This window comes from Aquarana catesbeiana, linkage group LG05 (assembly GCF_042186555.1).
Source record: "Aquarana catesbeiana isolate 2022-GZ linkage group LG05, ASM4218655v1, whole genome shotgun sequence".
Classification (NCBI taxonomy): domain Eukaryota; kingdom Metazoa; phylum Chordata; class Amphibia; order Anura; family Ranidae; genus Aquarana; species Aquarana catesbeiana.
The window spans coordinates 101,982,450-102,006,631 of NC_133328.1; the positions used below are offsets into that span (position 1 = coordinate 101,982,450).

At 45.1% G+C, this 24,182-nt stretch overlaps 1 protein-coding gene across 1 annotated transcript in view; it reads right to left on the bottom strand.

Moving 5' to 3' along the window:
- The window catches only part of LOC141144374 (fatty acyl-CoA hydrolase precursor, medium chain-like), a gene marked incomplete in the record, with an annotated part of 39,892 nt that extends 29,509 nt beyond the window's left edge, over positions 1 to 10,383 (bottom strand). Inside the window, 2 exon segments of the mRNA XM_073630008.1 lie at positions 3,120 to 3,324; positions 10,214 to 10,383. Coding sequence (XP_073486109.1) covers positions 3,120 to 3,324; positions 10,214 to 10,265 — 257 coding nt within the window.
- Positions 10,384 to 24,182: the final 13,799 nt, after the last annotated feature.

Consider the following 24,182-nt stretch of genomic DNA (forward strand, 5'->3'; position numbering starts at 1 on the left):
ATTGGACACACTATGGCTATGCAATTCCAGGGCGATCGCTAAGGCGATCCCGAAGAGGAAGTGGGGAAGAGCGATGGTGAACGCACTCCTAAATAACGGTCAAAACTTTAGACTAACCACCAGAAATTGTTTTGCTATATCAAAAAATGAGCAAGTTTAGTGTTTGTGTCCCCTATGGTGTCCCCTATGGTTTCCATAATGGCTCCCTGATGATCACTGGGGACAATACTATGTAGAGTACTAGTAACATCAAAGACATGCTGGGAGGTTAATTGGCTTCTGTCCAAACTTCTCCCTAGTATATGAATGTGAGTTGGGGACCTTGGATTGTGGGCTCCTTGAGGGTAGAGACCGATGTAAGTGTGCAATGTATGTGTATATCTGCATAAATTGACGGCGCTATATTGGTACCTTAAATAAATAATAATATAATAAATGAGTATCTTAATGAGACACAATGTACAGGGATAGGGATAATTGTAGACACGCACACTCACTCAGGTTGAACTGGATGGCTGTTGTCTTTATTCAACCTTACTAACTACGTAACTACAGTATGTAACATAACAGATCCAAATAGGGATGGAAGAAAATATCCCAAGATTGTTGGCCAGGGGTCAATCTTATTTTTCTATAGGGAGAAGGTCGATAACAAAGTCTCTTCTCAAATAAAGGAACACCCATACAGCATTCAGGCTGAAGAGGAGAACAAGGTATGGGTGTTCCTTTTTTCTTTGTTATCAACCTTCTCCCTATAGAATAATGAGATTTACCTGTGGCCCACATTCTTGTTTTTTTCTTTTTTACCTTCCCTTTTCATAAAGTATCTGGAATTGTACTAAGCATAGTATTGGCGTAAGTGTCCATTGGGGATCCATTGCGGAAACCATAGGGGACACCATACGGGACACAGACTTGCTCCTATTTGCTATGGTAAAAAAATGTTGGTGGTTAGTCTAATGCAGTGGTCTCCAAACTGCCAGATGTGGCCATTTGCTTGCCTTCATTTGGCCCTTGGGGCACTGTTCCTCCCACTGATATGAGGCACTATTGCTTCCACTGACCTCAATGATGGGGCTCTATTCCTTCCACTCACACCAATGATGGGACACTATTCTTCCCACTCACACCAATGATGGGGCACTATTCTTCTCACTGACACCAATGATAGGGCTCTATTCCTTCCTCTAACACCAACAATAGGGCACTATTTTTAGCCTCTGACACCAATAATGGGGCACTATTCCTACCAATGACACCAACAATGGGGCACTATTCCTACCAATGACACCAACAATGGGGCACTATTCCCCCCCACTGATACCAACGTTGGGGCACTATTTCTCCCACTGACACCAACAATGGGTCACTATTCCTCCCACTGACAACAATGATGGGGCACTATTCCTCCCACTGACACCAATGATGAGGCACCATTTCTCCCACTGACACCAACAATGGGACACTATTTTTAGCCTCTGACACTAATGATGGGGCACTATTCCTCCCACTGACACCAACAAAGGGACACCACTTCTCCCACTGACACCAACAATGGGGCACTATTCCTCCTACTGACATCAGCGTTGCGGCACTATTCCTCCCACTGACACCAATGATATGGCACTATTCCTCCCACTGACACCAATGATGGGGCACTATTTCTCCCACTGACCCTAACAATGGGGCACTATTCCTCCCACTGACACCAATGATGGAGCACCATTTCTCCCACTGACCTCAACGATGGGGCACTATTCCTCCTGCTACTGACCACAGGTGCTTTTTAATTTTTTTACTCTCACTGACCACCAAGCTGGGACACTGTCTACTCCCACTGATGCCAAAGCATTTTCTACTCCCACTGGCCACAGTCCAACCCCCCTAAAGTCCAAAGGACAGTAAACTGGCCCTTTGTTTGGAAAGTTTGGAGACCCCTGATCTAATGCTTTGACCAATATTTGGAAGTGCATTCACCCTCACTCTTCCCCACTTCCCCTTTGGGATTGCCCCAGAACTGCATAGCCGCAGTGCTCCAGTGGTTATTATATACAAGGTAACATGACCTCATTCATAGTCCTGAAGAAGGAGACTTAAGCCGACCATAGATTGTTTGAATCTTAGCCGGATCAGCAGGGACCGGTCGAGTTTTAAACCATCTATGGGAAGAATGCCCCTTACAATGAAGGTCTGTGGGAAGAATGCTCCTTACATTGGTGGTCAGTGGGAAGAATGCCCCTTACATTGGAGGTCAGTGGAAAAAATGTCCCTTACATTGGTGGTCAGTGGGAAGAATGCTCCTTGCATTGGTGGTCAATGGGAAGAATGCTCCCTACATTGGTGGTCAGTGGGAAGAATGCCCCTTACATTGGAGGTCAGTGGAAAAAATGTCCCTTACATTGGTGGTCAGTGGGAAGAATGCTCCTTGCATTGGTGGTCAATTCGAAGAATGCTCCCTACATTGGTGGTTAGTGGGAAGAATGCTCCTTACATTGATGGCCAGTGGGAAGAAAACCCTTAGTATGAAGTAGGAAGCATATTGCCCCTTGTCGGTGGTTGCTTATCTGAGAGTCAGAAATTGCTCTTTTCTCATTGAAGCCTTATGCCCTGTACACACAGTCGGACATTGTTCGGACATTTGAACAACAAAATCCATGGATTTTTTCCGATGGATGTTGGTTCAAACTTGTCTTGCATGCACACGGTCACACAAAGTTGACGGAAAATCCGATCGTTCTGAACGCGGTGACGTAAAACACATATGTCGGGACTATAAATGGGGCAGTAGCCAATAGCTTTCGCCTCCTTATTTATTCTGAGCATGCGTGGCACTTTGTGCGTCGGATTTGTGTACACACGATCGGAATTTCCGACAACAGATTTTGTTGTCGGAAAATTTTATAGCAAGCTCTCAAACTTTGTGTGTCGGAAATTCTGATGGAAAATGTGTGATGGAGCCCACACACGGTTGGAATTTCTGACAACAAGGTCCTATCACACATTTTCCGTCGGAAAATCCGACCGTGTGTACAGGGCATAAACCTTCTCTTTTGGAACCTTTTGGGTTTCACGGATTGGAATACACAACGAAGCTCAGATAGTGAAATCCTGACACTTACATGGGAGCGTATTGGGAGGCGTCTCGGACGGATTTCCAGGGTTCGGGTGCTTCCGGATATGCAAATCTCAATGAGCCAACTGGAGGCTTTGCGAAAGGGATTCCATAGAAAGCATCTGCAGTTCTTGGAGTTTCTTTTACTGGCACATTGACCCCCTGGAGCTTCCCATACTTTGTGTCCACTAACGGCCTTAGCTCTGCTTGGCCTGAAATCAGATCGTGGAAAGATTACACACCATCCAGCCTGGTGGCCACTACTCATCCTCCACCTAATAAAATTCACAAAGGGGATCTGTATGTAACTTTCTGCATTGTGTGCAGCACCACTCATCCCTACGGAAGCCGTACTTGTTGTACAGAAACGGTCTTTTAGATTCTGATTGTCTTCATATCTACAGAGAAGAATTTACATTTATAACCTCACTTGCTTTGCATGTTTTGTGAGAACATTAAGAGGGTTATTCTCTGCTGCTATGGAAGGGGTCTGATTATAGCACTTTGTCTTTTACCAATGAATTTTTCAAATCTGATATAGAGTAAAGTTGGCCATATACATGTTTGCAGGCCGAATTAAAAAAAAGCTGACTGATTCCTTCATACATGCTGTATACAGCACACATAATTACATCTGCTTTTCTCTCCATCTTTGTTTAGGCCAGGGGCGGATCCAGGGGGGGGGCAACAGGGCAATTGCCCCCCCCCCGAAATAATAGCACTGTCTGAAATTGTCTCCTGCCACTGCCGGCCCGAGTCTCTCTCTCACATGTGCCGATCAGCAGCGCCGAGAGAGAGACTCGCGTCTATGTGTGTAGTACGGGCAGCAGCAGTCACTCACACTGAAGCTGGATACATACCAGGAGGAGGTGGGTGGAGCTTCTTCCCTGCACTCGTTGCTAGACGCCAGGCGGCCCAGGCGTTAGCAACGAGTGACGTCAGTCACAGTGAGTGAGTCACCGTCACGTCGGAGCGGAGTTCAGACTCGAGTCTCAGCCTCCGCCGCGGCTGACAGTGCGGGCGGCTCCACCGTGGCTGACAGTGCGGGCGGCTCCACAGTGCGGGCGGCTCGGTCAGTGAGTGAGTCGGTGAGTGGGCGGGTGAGGGGGGGTAGCTGGGCAGCTCCATGTGACTGTGAGTGGTCTGCTGGCCAATCAGGGAGCCGGCGGGCACGGGAGCAGAGAGATCACATCTCTCACCACCCTGCGCCCTGCAGTTCCGCCCTCACTGTGAAGGCAGCTGTGTGCAGCAGAGAGATTACATCATCTCTCTGCTGCCTGACGCTGGGACATAGCAAGAGACCACCTTAGCAGGAAAGTGTGACACGGCAGGTGACAATCCGCATCTGGTGGCAGGCGACGTGGCAAGTGACAATCCGCAACGTGTGGCAGGTGACATGGCAAGTGACAATCCACAGCGTGTGGCAGGAGACGTGGCAAGTGACAATCCACAACGTGTGGCAGGAGACGTGGCAAGTGACAATTCACAACTTGTGGCAGGTGATGCGGCAAGTGACAATCCGCATCTGGTGACAGGTGACGTTGGAAGTGACAATCCGCATTTGGTGGCAGGCGACGTGGAAAGTGACACACCCAGGGCTCCCACTGATTCTGCATTATGGTGAGTTGAACTATTTAATTTTATATTACAATGTAAGAATAGAAATAATGCGCTTCAATCATCCTGACACCATAATAACCATGGTGCCGTGATGATTGAAGTGCCAACACCAGCTGTTTCCCCGATAAATTGCCCGCAAAAAAAAGGTATTTTTTGGCAGTGCCCCTCCCGAGATTAGACTCTGGATCCGCCCCTGGTTTAGGCATCATCCAGGGTCACCATCAGTGGTGGCCCATCCATTAGGGACGCAGCGGCCCCGCCCCCCTAATCCATGCGTCCGGCCCCTAATCTACATGCAGGACGCATGGATTATGTGGTTGGCTGGCTGAGGGAAAAGTGAGAAAACTGAGTACCAGCCGCCACTGGTCACCATCTACCTACTAGATTGAGATGCTGGCTCAGAGATGACACAATGATGTAAATCTTGGTGGATTACAGTGATGTACAGTGATAAGCAATATTGGATTGACAAATTGTAAGTGCATTTATTCCTTACAATATACAGTATTTCACAAAAGTGAGTACACCCCTCACATTTTTGTAAATATTTTATTATATCTTTTCATGTGACAACACTGAAGAAATGACACTTTGCTGAGTTATTTTGAGGGGACAGCAAATTTACACTGTTATACAAGCTGTACACTCACTACTTTACATTGTATTTACAAAAATGTGAGGGGTGTACTCACTTTTGTGAGATACTGTACAATAAACCAAGGATTTCTAAACAAAAGGTCAGTTTATTATCTTCAGCCTTTAGAGGGGGCTGGACTGTGGCCATTGGGAGTAAAAATTGTCCTGGCATCAGTGGGAGTACACAATGCATCTTTGGTATTAAGGGGAGGAATAGTGCTCCATTGCTGGTGTCTGTGGGAGGAATAGTGCCCCATTGTTGGTGTTAGTGGGAGGAACAGTGCCCCATTGTTGGTGTCAGTGGGAGAAATGGTGCCTCATTGTTGGTGTCAGGGAGAAGAATAGTGCCCCATTGTTGGTGTCAGAGGAAGGAATCCTGCCCCATTGTTGGCATCTGTGGGAGGAATAGTGCCCCATTGTTGCTGTCAGTGGGAGTAATAGTGCTCTATTGTTGGTGTCAGTGGGAAATGGGGCCCCATTGTTGGTGTCAGCAGGAGAAATAGTGCCCCATTGTTGGCGTCAGTGTAAGGAATAGTGTCCCATCATTGGCGTCAATGGGAAGAATAGTGTCCCATTGTTGGTGTCAGTGGGAGGAATAATGCCCCATTGTTGGTGTCAGTGGGAGAAATAGTGCTCCATTGTTAGTGTCAATGGGAGGAATGCTGCTCCATTGTTGATGTCAGCAGGAGGGATAGTGCCCCATTGTTGGTGTCAGCAGGAAGAATAGTGCCCCATTGTTGGTGTCAGCAGGAGGAACAGTGCCCCATTGTTGGTGTCAGCAGGAAGAATAGTGCCCCATTGTTGGTGTCAGCAGGAGGAACAGTGCTCCATTGTTGGTGTCAGCGGAAAGAATTGTGCCCGATTGTTGGTGCCCCATTGTTGGTGTCAGTGGGAGGAATTCAGTGGAAACATGCCCCAAAGTCTGATAAAGGCAAGCAAAGGGCCACATCCAGTCCCCAATAGTTTGGAGACCACTGCAATTAACGAGTGGTACACACTATGTAGGTTTCCTGTTTTCATGAGCTTATTCCTGGAAGGTGTAAACAGAGATGGTGAATCTCTGAAGCTGGATCATACTGACAGACCTAACCAGGAGCAATAGAGTATTGAGCTTTATTTGACCTCACCTGTATGTGAAGGCCCACCATAATAGGTGAGGTTTTACCAGAAAGAGGCACAGGAGTGATTATTTTATCTTGGAGAAACTTTGCAAGCTCAAGGGGATTCCCATGTATGTACAGAAATACTGAACAGCACAAAGTTGTTGGATTTGACACTTTATTTTGCACGGTTGATGCACTTTACACACTAGAAAATAATTAATCATTTGGGGCTGTTACATAATAGCGCGATAGTCCAGGATTGGATTGTTGTTGGACACATTTATTTTTGGATAATTGATGCACTTGAATTTTAGAAAAAAAATTTGGGGGAATATTAATTCATGTGGGGTTGTTACATATTGGTTACATATTAGTTTTAAGATAGTTGTTACATATTCGTTTTTACATAGTTGTTTTTGTTTTTTTTTTTGTAAAGTAAATAGTTGCAATATTACTATAATGACACTGAGCTGGTATATAGGTCTTTTGGGATTTTAAATGTGCTACACTGTGTTTTATATATCTCTGTTTATAGTGATTCCACATGAGTGTTCCAGCTGTTCTTTTTATATAGTTTCACAATCTATACTTATTAGAATTTGGTAACAATCCAAGGTTTTACTGTGTTTCTATTCCTATTTAGGCACCATATCTGTTCCCATGCCCTCATTTCCCCAGTTCTGCACTGAGAGTCACAAAATATATGGTATGCATGCAATACGGTTTAAGAGGTGAATTTTTCTGTCTTGATTGATGAGATTATGTTGAGTTAGATATACTCTGTACATGTACTGATTATTATCCTATATTTTAGATATTTATTTCCATTGCTGCTTTGAAGAAGCGGATTGCGTCTGCGAAACGCGTCCAGCCTTAATGTTCCTACTACCCCAAATGTAATAATTTGTGCTATCAATTGAAATGTTCATATGATACGCATGATTCATGTGTATAGATAATACTGTATATGGATAGAGACAATATGGAAATGTAATCATTGTCAAAAAGAGATCTGACGTTTGATTGATTTACGTATATAGAGTATTTTTAATTTGTATGAATTAAAAATCTATGTTTTTCTTTAACCTGCTCTCACCTTCCATATGCATATACTGTGTGTAACAGCTGAGTGGGTAGGCTTAAATGCTGAGCAGCCACTTATATGCATCCATAGGAAATGTTTGTCTGTGCCGGGAGCACACTTCCAGCAGAGTAACTAAAATGTTACGGGAAGCTCCTGATGCATTATTGCGATTGGGAGCTTCTGATCATGTGACCACTGTGACAGCCAATCACAATGGTCACATGATTAGAACACCCACCTCCACCTCCCAGCAGTTAGATTCAATTAATGAGCCAGGGGTAGCAATAGTTAAAAAAAAAGTATGTAAATTATTTGATCAGCTCTATTGGAGATATATGCACCTTAAAGGTCCCTTCCTTTTTGGCTTCTCTAGGGATTTAGCCTCTCTTTTTTTCTTAACTTACCTGGGATGTGGTGCTCTTAAAAAATACAATATTTCATAATAATTTAGTTTCATAAATCATCACGCATATTCAGCACGATTTCAAAGCTGCTGGTCAGTGCGAATTTATGTGCAACTTGCCAACATCTGTGTGACTTCATGCAATTGGTGCAAGTCAGAGTCGCACCGATTTGAACGGTTCCATAGATACAAATAGGGTGTGACTTGTCATTCGATTTTAAACTGTCAAATCGCATGACAAGTTGCACCAGTGATAACAGGGGATTAAAGTAACATTCCAAAATATCTTTGCTACAGAACACTTTTCAGCACAGTGGTGTGGTGGTTAGCAGTTCCACCTACAGTGAAGAAAAAAAGTATTTGATCCCCTGCTGATTTTGTACATTTGAAAAAAAAATGATCGGACTATATTTTTAAAGGTCGTTTTATTTTAACAGCGAGAGACAGAATAACAACAAAAATATCCAGAAAAACGCATTTTAAAAAGTTAAAAAGTTGTAAATTGATTTGTATTTTAATGAGTGAAATAAGCAAAACCCTTGTTGGCAATCACAAAGGTCAGACGTTTATTGTAGTTGGCCACCAGGTTTGCACACATCTTAGGAGAGATTTTGTCCCACTCCTCTTTGCAGATCCTCTCCAAGTCATTAAGGTTTAGAGGCTGACGTTTGGTAACTCGAACCTTCAGCTCCCTCCACATATTTTCTATGGGATTAAGGTCTGGAGACTGGCTAGGCCACTGCAGGTTCTTAATGTGCTTCTTCTTGAGTCACTCCTTCGGCCGTGTGTTTTGGGTCATTGTCATGCTGGAATACCCATCCATGACCCCTTTTCAATGTCCTGGCTAAGGGAAGGAGGTTCTCACCCAATATTTGATGTAACATGGCCCGGTCCATCCACCTTTGATGCGGTGAAGTTGTCCTGTCTTCTTAGCAGAAAAACACCCCCAAAGCATAATGTTTCCACCTCCATGACGGTGGGGATGGTGTTCGTGGGATCATAGGCAGCATTCCTCCTCCTCCTAACATGACGAGTTGAGTTAATGCCAAAGACAATGATTTTGGTCTCATCTGACCACAACAAGTTCTCCTCTGAATCATTCAGTTCATTAGCAAACTTCAGACGGGCCTGTACATGTGCTTTCCTGAGCAGGGGGGCCTTTGCAGACACTGCAGGATTTCAGTCCTTCACGGCGAAGTGTGTTACCAATTTTCTTGGTGACTATGGTCCCAGCTGAGTTGAGATCATTGACAAGATTCTTCCGTGTAGTTCTGGGCTGATTCCTCACTGTTCTCATGATCATTGAAACGCCACGAGGTGAGATCTTGTATGGAGCCCCAGACCAAGGGAGATCTTGCTGATTGATAGGGGATCAAATACTGATTTCACTCATTAAAATGCAAATCAATTTATAACTTTTTAAAATTGTGTTTTTCTGGAAATTTTTGTTGTTATTCTGTCTCTCACTGTTAAAATAAACCTACCATTAAAATGATAGACTGATCATTTCTTTGTCAGTGGCCAAATGTACAAAATCAGCAGGGGATCAAATACTTTTTTGTCCCTTACTGTAGCAGCACTAGTGTCATTGGTTCAAATCCCAACAACAGCACTACTTGCATGGGGTTTGAGCGTTCTGCTTGTGCATTTGTCAGTTCCCTCTGGGTACTCCTTTTTCCTCCCATATTCAAAAGACATGCTGGTAGGTTAATTGTCTCCTATCTGAACTAGCCCTAGTAAGTGTATGTATGAATGCAATTCAGGGATCTGACATGTGGGTTTTTAGGGCCTTTTCACACTGCTCTGTGGCAAAATCACGATAAAAACGCATATGCATTTTTAATGCGATTTTACTGTTTCATATGCGTTTCCTGTGCATTTCTGGTGCAATTTCCATGCATTTCAATGGGAAGCTGCATTTTTGGTGTGGTTTTCAACACGGCACCAAAGATGCAGCATACAGGACTTTTCAAAAGGCACCGCACCCACAGCACAGTGGTGTGAAAATTCTCATTGGATTAAAGGGAAACATTTTTCTTGCGTTTTTCTTGCAGAGCAAAAATGCAGGAAAAACGTATCAGTGTGAAAGGGGCCTTACAGACATAGTTTCTGGAGCTGGAAAACATGGAGCACTACCCACCTTGATATACATTGTATAAATCACTACAGACAATGTACCAAGATCAGAGAAGCTGGTAAACATTACTAGAGGACAAAGAAACTCTCTGAAATGAGAATAAGTATAAAGATCTCACCGATCCCGAGAACGGCCAACGAGGACAGACAGAGGAGAGCGCAGAACTTCATCTTCCTTCAACCCTTGGTTGCCCGGGTCAGTCTGGGATTCTGATATTTAAAATTAGATTATTGTATTGTTAAATATCTCAGTGTTTCTATTTGCTACACAATAGGATAGACACACCCCTCTGTCAAAAGAAACTTAACAACCTGACCACCAGTCTAAAGTTCCAAATGCACTTCGATAAGCTTTCCTAGCTTTGTGGAGCAAAGTTATTAACCATTTCAGTCTCAGGTTTTGTTTTAAAACATCATCTGGACTGAGCTGCTCCCATGTCCCCTGCTGACATCCAGGCCTGGAACCGCCTGCTGTCACTAGGAATGAGCCGAATTGCCCTGAGTTCAGTTCCAGCAGGGTCTTCAAAGAAGTTTGGATGCCGAACCCAAACACTATTGAAATTAATGGGAACTGAATTCGTCAGATTAAAAAATACCCATTTACTGGTCTAATAGGAAAAATAGCATTAGGGGTGGGCACTGTTCTGAGGAATATGTACCAGTGCAAAAAAATAAATAAAAAATGACATTTGTCCAAAAGCAGTGATTTCTTTTTTAAGCACTGACTTTTACAAATTAAATTGTCCACAAATGACATTTCCCTTCTGCCTTTTATTTAACAAAATATTTGGGGGACCTTTGGAGGATCATTCTTTTTTTTTTTTCTTTGTAAATGTCACCTTTTTTGTTGTTAAGCTTATCCTACAGTAAGAATGTAAAAAATGTGTAAAATTAGTCCCCTCCAAAATACATACTAGACTCCTTGAGTCTGGTGTAGGGGTCCCCATGCAAAAAAATTAAAATATTTGCATAATATACCCCTAAAAATCCACACCAGAGCTTTAAGCCCTGTAGACATGGGCCAAATGTCAGGAGACTTCCGCCGGATCAATAAAAACCAGCCAACATTCGGCCTGTGTGTAAAGCACCCCGTCCCATAGAAGCCGGCCAGTCGGAAAACCAACAGCCGACCGGCTCCCAAACAGTGCTCTCAGCCAATGGCGGAGAGCGCTGATCAGAGTGTTCTGGCAGGGGGCCATCACCCTGTCGGGAAACAACAGCTCAGTGGGGGAGATCGCTGTACTTACTTCGGATGTTAGTACAGCTCCTCCAACCGGAGCGGACAGTTTTTTGGTTGAATGAAAAAAAAAAAACTCATAGTGTGTACCTGGCTTTAATCTGAGCATGCAGCCTGGCTGGCTAGGAAGGAAGGGGGGAGTGTGTATCCTCTCCTCCTGAAATATACCAGGTTACATAGCTTCAACATGGGGGGACCCTCTGGCACAGCTTTTTTTTCCCATGATGAGGACAAGGGCCTCTTCCTTACAACTCAAGGGTGGCGGTTGTGGGGTTGGCAGGCAGGGAGCTTATTAGAATCTGGAAGCCCCTTTAAAAATAAGGGGGCCCCGGACACAACCCCCACTGAGTAAGAAATCCAAACACACTATTCTCCATCCACATTTCTGGAAAATGGCTTTGACTGTAAGTAGGTGCTGCAGTGACCACCAGCTGGAAATCACTCTGAATAGGTAAGGGGTACATAGTGCTGCTACTCATTCAGGAAAAAAAATATAATCAAGAAAAAGGTATGGGGGATGTCAGCAAATAATGCCCCACGACAAAGGAAAGGTTAATGGACTATCTTGGTACCCAGGGAATGAACAGTTGAATATAAAAAATATTTTTTATTGTAGAAAACAACTTGATACACATTAATACAATCCCCTTCCCCCCTCCTTTTTTCCCTTCCCTCACTTCCCCCCTCTTCCTCCCACTTTCTCTTTTCTTTTTCCATCTACCTGTGTGCTATTGGACCCACTCCAGTTATTTTATATTACATAACATCAATATGTTTTTTTCAGTTACCGCATTTCTTCAGTTCCTCCCGTGTTCGCCGCGGGGGGGAATACCCTTTTGGGTGCCTCATATTGTGCCGCCCGTGAACCCGAATGACCCCGATTCGGGTTTCCATCGGTAAGCCAGGCTCGCCTGTAACAAATTTACTCCAAGTACCAATGTATCTATTTTGTAATAGTATAATTTCCCCTTTTCTTTCCCTTCCCCTTTACTATTCTGTGATCAATTTAATTGTAAGACTGTATTTCTTCATAGATGTATAAGGTCAATTCCTCCTGAAGAAGCGAATCAATTCGCGAAACATGTAGAGGATCACATTTTGGAGGCTCCACTACTTTGAGGGGTTCCCACTGTTTAAGTCTGTATCATCTTGCTATTGTATGCAACCAATTATTTTCTATATTGCTTGTATTAATGTGTATCGAGTTGTTTTCTACAATAAAATATATTTTTTATTTTCAACTGTTCATTCCCTGGGTACCGATTAACTTTCCCTTTGTCATGGGCATTTTTTGGAGTAGCTTCTGACATCCCCCATACCTTTATCATTGTAAGCACGAGGATGATGGTATCCGTCCCTATCTCTATTTACTTATTCAGATTGAGGCACTCTTCTTCATATAACCAAGAAAGAAAGACACCCAAACATTTGAAAAGTTCTCTATTCAAAAAATTGAAAATCCCCTCAAAAAGTCCCTCTTATATCCATCGTTGATCACAATGCCCCGTCCATTAAAAATAAAAACCTAAGAAATAATTGCTCCGAGCTGGTTTAACTTTTAAAAGAAAGATGCCCACATCCTAAATAATATAGAGAGAAAATTGGATAGATTGGGGCAGCAGAATTTTCCCAGTGCCTTCAGAGGACAATACAATTTAAAAAAATAATAAATGTTATTTGTATACACATACAATATATAAAAAGACAATCCATCAGGACAAGATACAGGCACAACAATTCCCACTTAGCGTGTTCTACATCCTCATCAAGGGAGCCACATCTACCTGAGGAGTTACTCCAGGGGGATTTTGTGTAGGCCGTCAAGCTCTCAACATGTTTCATGGTTACCCGCCTCTTCAGGAGAATATAGAGGGGGTGCATACTAAAATACAAATGGAAAACGTAAGTATGTATATATGCACAACCTCTGACGGCACTGGGAAAATCCTGCTGCCCCACTCTATCCAATTTTCTTCTCTAAATTAAAAACCTGGTGGAGCCAGTGCACGCAGCCAATCCTGACAGTATTGCTTGTCAAGTCATAGTTCCCTGAGCTGTAATCAGCTATGTAGGGTAAGGGGCAGGGTGTTAGGAAGATTAACTGCATGGTCATGTCTGAAGATCTGTCCTTACATTTGTGGACCAATACAGAGTCAGGGCAGTGCGTGCATCCATGTGTGTGAATTAGCGTGCATTTCCACAACTGACTTTTGGTGCCCAGAGGTTAATTTAAAGCTCAATATATTTAAGGAGAGGTGCTAAATAGTGGTCATCTCTTGTGACTCATGGCCAAATCTGCATCCTGTTATCTTGTATCTGACCTGGCTTGTCCCTTGACCCCGCTTTTTTCTGATCTCGTCTGCTGTTTTGGTACTTCTGCTGCTTGACTAATATTGACCCCGGCCTGACTTCTGATCCTCCTTTTGGCTTCTGATTTGGTGCCCCTCTAACTCGGTTGTTGCTGACTCTGGCTCATCTTGACTATGGCATTGTTTCCTTTACCTCATGTACTCCATCTGTATGCCACCATTCTGCACAAGCTCCGGTCTGATCAGCCACAGCTTCTCAACAGCATCCAGACTGTCGTCTGACCACCCCCGATGGCCCCCAAGCCAGGACCTACCACAGGATTCTGTGCCACTCCTCATCCTGCCACACTCTTTCACCTACCCCAGGGAGTATTGGACAGGAGGTGCAAGGGGAGTCTTCTCATCAGCTCAGCTACTACTAGGTACGTGACATGAGGATAGTGGTGACAATATTGACCAAATATGGCCAAGACCATATTTGATCAAGGACAAAAAAGGTCAGTGACCATATTTAGGCAGTGATGTCACTGCTATGCCCACCCCTTTGCTTACGTGGCCATTGATTTCCAGCATTATAAGCCAATGTGGCGGCAGAAGTTTCTAGGGACACAGCAGGTGCCAGTATTGCTTGACTGGGTAATTGTCAAAGTTTTATGCCAGCCATAGACGGTATCAAATCTGCTGAAATCCTGCTGAACTGGCCGAGATTCTAACCTTGTATGGGCGGGCTGAATGTACCCAAGTTGATCGATCAGTCAACTTGGGTACAGCCAGCCTATTGGATTTCACATGCGGTTATTGATAGTTGATGTTATAGCCGCTACCAATAAGCACTTTGTTCTTCTGGTGGGGACGACCACCAGGTGGACACAATGGCTCAGTGGGAGGGAATTGACTGTGTTGATGGGAGAATCTAAAATTAAGGGTAAGTGCAACGCAATATATGAGAACTAGTAAATAATAATAATGCAGGATGAATCCAAAATGGGTTAGTATTAAATGTCCATAGGACAAATCCAAATTGTGTGGAATTCCAATGATGTAATCGGTCTTATATAGCTTCACCCAAAAACAATAAATGTGCTTACCAGATTCTGTGGACCTCTGCAAGCAGAGGTCAAACTCACATGTATCCCCACAGGGATGATGGTAATTCCTGGTTAGGGATGAGCCGAACACCCCCCGGTTCGGTTCGCACCAGAACCTGCGAACAGACCGAAAATTTGCACGAACGTTAGAACCCCCATTGAAGTCTATGGGACTCGAACGTTCAAAATCAAAAGTGCTAATTTTAAAGGCTAATTTGCATAGTATTGTCCTAAAAAGGGTTTGGGGACCCGGGTCCTGCCCCAGGGGACATGTATCAATGCAAAAAAAAGTTTTTTCGGAAGCAGTGATTTTAATGATGCTTAAAGTGAAAAAAAAAAGTGAAATATTCCTTTAAATATCGTAACTAGGGGGTGTCTATAGTATGCCTGCAAAGTGGTGCGTGTTTCCCGTGCTTAGAACAGTCCCTGCACAAAATTACATTTTTAGAGTAATAAAAGTCATTTAAAACTGCTTACGGCTTTAATGTAATGTCCGATCCCGGTAATATGGATAAAAATCAGCGAGACAAACGGCATGGGTACCCCCCCCCCCCCAGTCCATTACCAGGCCCTTTGGGTCTTGTATGGATATTAAGGGGAACCCCACACCCAAATTAAAAGTAGGAAGGAAGTAGGAAGTAGTTTGCAAGTAGGAGTCGTTTGTAAGTTGGATGTTTGAAAGTAGGGGCCTGTCCTATATACTCTGCAGAAATTGGGGCCTTAGGTGTTGGTGTTGCCACAACACTGTAAGTCCTCACAGTTACTCTTGGTGGGAGCTGGAACGGGCCCTGCTGTGACATTTTAGATCAAGAATTGTAATTGCATGCAGGGGCAGAAAAATTGGGCCTTTGGTGGTGGTGGTGCTGGTGCCACAACACTGTAAGTTCTCACAGTTTCTCTTTTGGGGGCACAGAAACGGGCCCTGCTGTGAAATATTAGATCAAGAATTGTAATTACATGTCCCTGTTGAACAGGGGCAGAAAAATTGGGCCTTAGGCACTGGTGCCACAACACTGCAACCCCTCACAGATACTCTAGTTGGAGCGCAGTAATGAGCCCTCCGGCAAAATATTGCATCAAAAATTGTAATTACATGCCCCTGTTAAACAGGGGCTGAAAAATTCGGCCTTAGGCACTGGTGCTGGTGCCACAACATTGCAACCCCTCACAAATACTCTAGTTGACTGCAGCAACGAACCCTCCTTGCAAAATATTGCATTAAAAATTGTAATTACACGCCCCTGTTAAACAGGGGCTGAAAAATTGGGCCTTAGCCACTGGTGGCGGTGCCCAGAACCAAAAATATTCTTACAAGCTATCAGCATGATCATTGAGGAGGAAGAGGATAGTCACTCAGCATAACAGGATAGTCACTCAGCATCAGCATAGGCAGTCTTGAAGGGATCTGACATTTCAAAAATGTATTCGGTTACATCAGCATCAGGTGCTTGGTAGCTGGTGGTGATCCAAGACTGATTCATTTTTATGAAGGTCAGTCGATCGACCGAGTCGGTGGACAGACGCACCCTGTGATCTGTTACAAAACTTCCAGCAGCACTGAATGTGCGTTCCAAAAGAACGCTGGATGCAGGACAGGCCAGTAGCTCAATTGCATACTGTGCAAGCTCTGGCCAGTGATCCATCCTCAAGACCCAGTAACCCAGAGGCTTTTCGGTGGGAAAGGTGTCCAAGTCTGATCTTGCCCCTAGGTATTCCTGCACCATGTAAAACACACGCTGGCGATGGTTGCTGGAACCGATCATACCTTGGGGCTGCGGACTAAAAAATTGTCTGAACACATCGGTCAGACGGCCACCTTCTCCACCGCTCCTTCTTTGACTGATCGAAGCCCCACCAACACGTTGTCCAGGAACAGGAGTTTGTTACCTCCCAGTCTCTGGGAACACAAGGCCTCCCGAAGATGTTTCATCCTCTGCTCCCTCTGCGACAGCAAGATAAGGTCCGCAACCTTACCCTTGTAACGTGGATCAAGAAGGGGTTGCCAACAAGTATTGATCCCTCTCCTTGATACCACAAATACGAGGATCCTTCCGCGGGCTTTGCAGGATCAGGGAGGCCATGCAGCGTAGGTTTGCTGAGGCATTCGGTCCGGAGTCCTCTGGGTCACTAAGTACAACATGATCCGCAGCCACCTCCTCCCAGCCACATGCAAGTCCATGGTTTTCTTGGGACTGTAAATGATCCTTTAAAGACTGCTGCTGATGCTGTGTGCCAGGCTCCTCCTCCATGCTGACACAATCCTCCTCTTCCTCCTCCTACACCTCCTCCTCCTCTTCCTGTGTGATCGGCGGGCATGCAGGAACACTGTGTGGATAAAGGGGGCCTTGAAAGCTAAGGAATTCCTCCTCTTCCTGCCTCTGTTCTGCCTCAAGTGCCCTGTCCATTATTCCCCGCAGCAGGTGGACAAGAGGAAAAGTGTCACTGATGCATGCACTGTCACTGCTCACCATCCTTGTGGTCTCCTCAAATGGTGACAGGACAGTGCATGCATCCCTGATCATGGCCCACTGGTGTGGGGAAAAAAAACAAGCTCCCCTGAACCTGTCCTGGTGCCATAGTCGCACAGGTACTCATTGATGGCCCTCTGCTGCATGTGCAGCCGCTGCAGCATGGCCAACGTTGAGTTCCACCTGGTGGGCATGTCACAGATTAGGCGGTTCTTGGGCAGCTTAAATTCCTTTTGGAGGTAAGCCAGCCGAGCACTGGCATTATATGACCTGCGGAAATGCACACAGACTTTCCTGGCCTGCCTTAGGACATCCTGTAAGCCCGGGTACCTGCCCAAGAACCGCTGCACCACCAAGTTAAGGACGTGAGCCAAACAGGGCACATGGGTCAGTTGTCCCTGTCTGAGGGCGGAGAGGGGGTTGGTGCCATTGTCGCAAACCACCATACCTGCCTTAAGCTGGCGTGGTGTCAACCACCTCTGAACCTGCCCCTGCAGAGCTGACAGAATCTCTGCCCAAGTGTGGCTCCTGTCACCCAAGCACACCAGCTCAAGCACTGCATGGCATCTTTTGGCCTGCGTGCTTGCGTAGCCCCTTGAACGCCTACGGAGCACCGCTGGTTCCGAAGTCAAATCAGCACAGGAAGAGGCCATGGAGGAAGAAGAAGAGGAGGGGGTGGAGGAGAGAGGTGTGGCAGAATCACCACTAGTAGTATTTTGGAGGCGTGGTGGCAGAACAACCTCCAACACTACTGCACCCTGTCCTGCATCCTTCTCAGCTGCCAGAAGAGTCACCCAGTGCGCAGTGAAAGATAGGTAACGTCCCTGTCCATGCCTGCTGGACCATGACTCAGCGGTAATATGCACCTTACCGCTGACCGCCCTGTCCAGCGAGGCCAAGACATTTAAGTGCACACTCTGCAGAGGACGCAGTGCACTAACTGTAAATACTGTAGCTGCCTGCCTGTGGTATTAATAGGAGCAGAACGACAGCAATTGTCTCCAGGTAGCTTTAGGTGCACACCGTGCAGAGGACGCACTACACTAACTGTAAATGCTGTAGCTGCCTGCCTGTGGTATTAATAGGATCAGAAGAACACCACTAATTTTTTTCAGGTAGCTTTAGGTGCACACTGTGCAGAGGACACAGTACACAAACTGTAAATACTGTAGCTGCCTGCCTGTGGTATTAATAGGAGCAGAACAACAGCAATTGTCTCCAGGTAGCTTTAGGTGCACACTGTGCAGAGGATGCACTACACTAACTGTAAATACTGTAGCTGCCTGCCTGTGGTATTAATAGGATCAGAAGAACACCACTAATTTTCTTCAGGTAGATTTAGCTGCACACTGTGCAGGGGACGCACTACACTAAATTGTAAATACTGCAGCTGCCTGCGGTACTGTACTAATAGGATCAGAAGAACACCACTAATTTTCTTCAGGTAGCTTTAGGTGCACACTGTGCAGAGGACGCACTACACTAACCTGTAAATACTACAGCTGCCTGTGGTACTGTACAAATAGGATCAAAAGAACACCACTAATTTTCTTCAGGTAGCTTTAGGTGCACGCTGTGCAGAGGACGCACTACACGAACTTGTAAATACTGCAGCTGCCTGCGGTACTGTGCTAATAGGATCAGAAGAACACCACTAATTTTGTTCAGGTAGCTTTAGGTGCACACTGTGCAGAGGACACAGTGCACTAACTGTAAATACTGTAGCTGCCTGCCTGTGGTAGTAATAGGAACAGAACAACAGCAATTGTCTCCAGGTAGCTTTAGGTGCACACTGTGCAGAGGACGCACTAGACTAACTGTAAATGCTGTAGCTGCCTGTCTGTGGTATTAATAGGATCAGGGGAACACCACTAATTTTCTTCAGGTAGCTTTAGGTGCACACTGTGCAGAGGACACAGTGCACTAACTGTAAATACTCTAGCTGCCTGCCTGTGGTATTAATAGGAGCAGAACAACAGCAATTGTCTCCAGGTAGCTTTAGGTGCACACTGTGCAGAGGACGCACTACACTAACTGTAAATGCTGTAGCTGCCTGCCTGTGGTATTAATAGGATCAGAAGAACACCACTAATTTTCTTCAGGTAGCTTTAGGTGCATACTGTGCAGAGGACACAGTACACTAACTGTAAATACTGTAGCTGCCTGCCTGTGGTATTAATAGGAGCAGAACAACAGCAATTGTCTCCAGGTAGCTTTAGGTGCACACTGTGCAGAGGATGCCCTACACTAACTGTAAATACTGTAGCTGCCTGCCTGTGGTATTAATAGGATCAGAAGAACACCACTAATTTTTTTCAGGTAGCTTTAGGTGCACACTGTGCAGAGGACACAGTACACTAACTGTAAATACTGTAGCTGCCTGCCTGTGGTATTAATAGGAGCAGAACAACAGCAATTGTCTCCAGGTAGCTTTAGGTGCACACTGTGCAGAGGATGCCCTACACTAACTGTAAATACTGTAGCTGCCTGCCTGTGGTATTAATAGGATCAGAAGAACACCACTAATTTTCTTCAGGTAGCTTTAGGTGTACACTGTGCAGAGGACACACTACACTAATTGTAAATACTGTAGCTGCCTGCCTGTGGTAGTAATAGGATCAGAAGAACACCACTAATTTTCTTCAGGTAGCTTTAGGTGCACACTGTGCAGAGGATGCACTACACTAACTTGTAAATACTACAGCTGCCTGTGGTACTGTACTAATAGGATCAGAAGAACACCACTAATTTTCTTCAGGTAGCTTTAGGTGCACACTGTGCAGAGGATGCACTAAACTAACTTGTAAATACTGCAGCTGCCTGCGGTACTGTACTAATAGGATCAGAAGAACACCACTAATTTTCTTCAGGTAGCTTTAGGTGAGCACTGTGCAGAGGACGCACTACACTAACTTGTAAATACTGCAACTGCCTGCAGTACTGTACTAATAGGATCAGAAGAACACTAATTTTCTTCAAGTAGCTTTAGGTGCACACTGTGCAGAGGACGCACTACACTAACTGTAAATACTGTAGCTAATAGGACTAATAGGATCAGAAGAACAATTTTCTTCAGGTAGCTGTAAATACTGTAAAAACACCTGCCTGCCTGTCAGTAGTAGGAACAGAATAACAGGAACGGATCTAGCTAAACTGAATACAGTATATATAGTATATATATATGTATATATATATATATATATATATATATATATATATATATATAAACACCTAGGATGTATATATATACACAATACACTGTAAGTGCAGCTAACTGACTCGCCTGCCTACTCTATCTAACTTAAATCAAATGACACTGTCTCTCTGTCTATCTATCTCTCTCTCAACACCGGAACACACTACACAGGGCCACCGTGCAAGCAGCCTTATATAGTGTGGGGCGTGTACTAAACCCCCTGAGCCATAATTGGCCAAAGCCACCCTGGCTTTGGGCAATTATGGCTCCCTGTACAGACAGCGCTGTGATTGGCCAAGCATGCGGGTCATAGTGCATGCTTGGCCAGTCATCAGCCAGCAATGCACTGCGATGCCGCAGTAAATTATGGGCCGTGACGCGCCACTCGAATTTGCCGCAAACAGCCCATATCGTTTGGAATTCGGCGAACGACCAAACAGGCAATGTTCGAGTCGAACATGCGTTCGATTCGAACACGAAGCTCATCCCTATTCCTGGTATTTTCTCTGGAGAACTCAATGGAACCTGGAGAACCAGCCGTCCAAAGGATTTCTAATCAATTTTTGTCGTCACGAAGTGTGCAACAGGATGAGCGAGAGGACCCCAAGGTGTGCATAGTCAGATGCAGAAAGTAAGGCGTTGATTTACTAAAGGCAAATAGACAGCGCACCTTGCAAAGTGCAGTTGCTCCAGAACTTACTAAAAGAAGGGAAGCGCTGCTGATTTCCATCATCCAATCACGTGCAAGCAAAAATTCGTTTTTTTTTTTTGTTTTTTTTTACCTTTCCCTGCATGTGTTTGGGTATTCATTACAAAGTGAAGCTTTACATTATTTATTAAGCTCTGGAGCAACTGCACTTGTATAATGCAACTTTGCAAAGTGCACAGTCTATTTGCCTTTAGAAAATCAACCCATATGCCTGGTGGGTGTCACTAATGAAATCCCCAGTAAGTGATCCAGGCCACCAGGCTCCACCCATAACCAAAGTGTCACTTTTGTGTAAAGGGACCTTTTATATAGTTTCTCTCCCAGATTACATAAAAAAATGATACTGCTAAGGCTGATGCCTCTCTGACAACCAAATAAGAGTTTGTGTTGCTCACCCCATCTACCCACCTCCTCTCTGAGCAGCATGGTCATTCTCCTGAGCAGAATCGTTTGGTGTTTTTTTTATTGTTGGAAAACAATGTCAGCGTTCCCCTTTAATATAAAGAAGGATTCCAGGTTACATCCAGCTCATCTTCTGGATGGATATGAGATTAATATTTCCACATCTGGATGATTTGTCATGAGTATAAAATATACAGGGCACAACCAGGTAAGTACAAGAAATAACAATGTAATTTTATTGTTTCCACAAGAAATGTAGATTATATGATACAAAGTAACAATTTATGTGAAATGTTTTCTGTATTGCCGGCTGTGATGTTATTGGGTGATCAGTGATTTCATCGCTCGTATCCAGAAACCAGCATCACATGTTTCCATTGGTCACAGGCAACTACTGTTCCTCCCAGTCTGGATCTGGATATTGGAGGACAGGAAGTTATGTGATAGAGGAGATAGTCATCAACACCTGAAATATCGCTTAAAAATTTTCATTTTCACCCGCTCTTAACAAAATCTTTATATTTTAAGATGAGAAGATTGACATTCCCACAAACAGGAAGTGACAGATCTCTAGACCGACCGACGCGACCCACAGAGTTTTGGGACTTGAATTTCATTTTTGCCTGATCATCAGAAGACATCACAAACATCCACATACTCCCCTGTCTGGAGGGGTAATATTATCAACTTAAAGCGGAGTTCCACCCAAAAGTGGAAGTTCTACTTATGTGCTCCCCCTCCGGTGCCACATTTGACACCTTTCAGGGGGGAGAGGGCAATGGGTACCTTTTTTTGACAGGTACTCTTCCCCACTTCCGAGAGACGGTGCTACGACGCCATCCCTCGGACGTTCGGCCCCCCTCCTGCTTCCTCTGCCAGTTAGAAAGTGTAGTGTGCTTGGCGCATGTGCAGTAGGGAATTGGCTGTGAAGTTGAAAGGCTTCACTGCCGGTTTCCCTTGCCATGAATGGCGATGGCAGCACCTGAGAGCCGATCCGAAAATTGGCTGGGGTGCCGACATCGCGCGTACCCTGCACAAGTAAGTGTGTCCTAATATTAAAAGTCAGCAGCTACAGTATTTGTAGCTGCTGACTTTTATTTTTTTCATGGGGGGGCTGGAGCTCCCCTTTAAGGGAAAAAAGCAGCTTAGGCTGCAATACTCATTCTCTCAGTACCTCTTCTCCACCCCAAGATGTCCCCAGTCCATCTGGAAATTATCATTACATGTTCCTATTTCATCTGCACATGAATGATAACTTGCAGAGACATATGTAGCACTCTCTACCAGTAGGTAGGTGCTAGTAAGGGTTATATTACTAGGGTTTGTTCAGCACAGGCAAATTTAGGCAGGCTTATGCTGCATGCTAGGCCTGTCTGTTTTGATCTGGGGGCTGGGAGTGGTTAGAGTAGCAGTGGGTGTGACCACCTGTGCTCCAGTTCTGAGGCGCCTCCCCTACTTCCAGGGAGAATGTTCTGGAAGAGAGGCTGGGCCAAGAGCTGGAGTGGCAGGCAGGTCATGTGGGAGCTCTGACCAATCCCCATCTGGTGTTGGCAGGGGTGGGCCTGTTATTAGAGCTGAGGTCACATGCCACTGGGGGAGAAGTCGGCTGGGTGAAGTGAGGAATGGGGTGCTAGACAACCGCAGGATGACACCCCCATCTGGGGGGGTGGTGTACCGATCGCAGGAGGAGGCCCGGGGAGAGTTGTGAAGGAACATTGCCTCTACACGGTCATTGGCAATGTCTCTGTCACCACACGGTCGGTGGCAGGGAACTCCTGGAGCAGAGGTGCAGGAGAAGCTGTCAGAACGCATGTTGCAGACAAGTTCCTCATCCAGGACTCAGGGCTGGAAGGTCAGTAAATGTTACCACAGTGGATGGCTGGAGGTGCCAGGGAATCTGTGAGGGAACCCTGCTTCTACACAGTCATTAGCAGAGTCTTCATCATGCACACGGTGGATGGTGGGGAGTCCTGGATCAGAGGAGAGACTGTGGGGATCTGTGTCAAATCAGTGTGGCCGGAGGGCACATGGTTTGCAAGTTGGGTTGGCTGGGAGCAGTAGTCCATTTCCTAGAAGACAGGTTTTTAACCTACTAGGCCTCCGGGGAGAGGTTCTGTAGGCCTCAGGCCTAGTAGCAGCGAGCCACCAGAGCCAGTAGAGGGGCTTATTCAGAGTGAGTTCATACTACCCAATAGAAGAGGATGTGTCATACTTCAAATAGCAACTACAAGTGTGTGCAGGAGGAATCAAGTCTGTACAGGAGGAAGCAAGTTTTGGGCAGGAGGTGAAGAGATCTAAGACCATTACTTTTACATGGTCATAAGTGATGTTTCTGTCCCTCACGCGGTGATGGATGGAGAACTCTTAGAGACAGTAGTCTGCATGGAGATGCAGGAGGAGTAACAGTCTGCATGGAGATGCAGGAGAAGATTTATACTTAGTCTAACATGCACAATCTTCAGGCTCTAACTTTGTTCAAAGTGTACTGAAATCTTTAAATATGATGGCAACGATTAATTCTATGGGCATCCCATATCCCTATCCCTATCCAAGTTGTACCCCCCAATAAAACAACAAAAACAAAGCTTGCAAAAGACTGTTCATTGTCTCTGGAAAGGATGCATAAAGTCTGGCAGTGGGGTGATTTGGTGGATTGTTTGTCAGTAGTGCTAACACCAT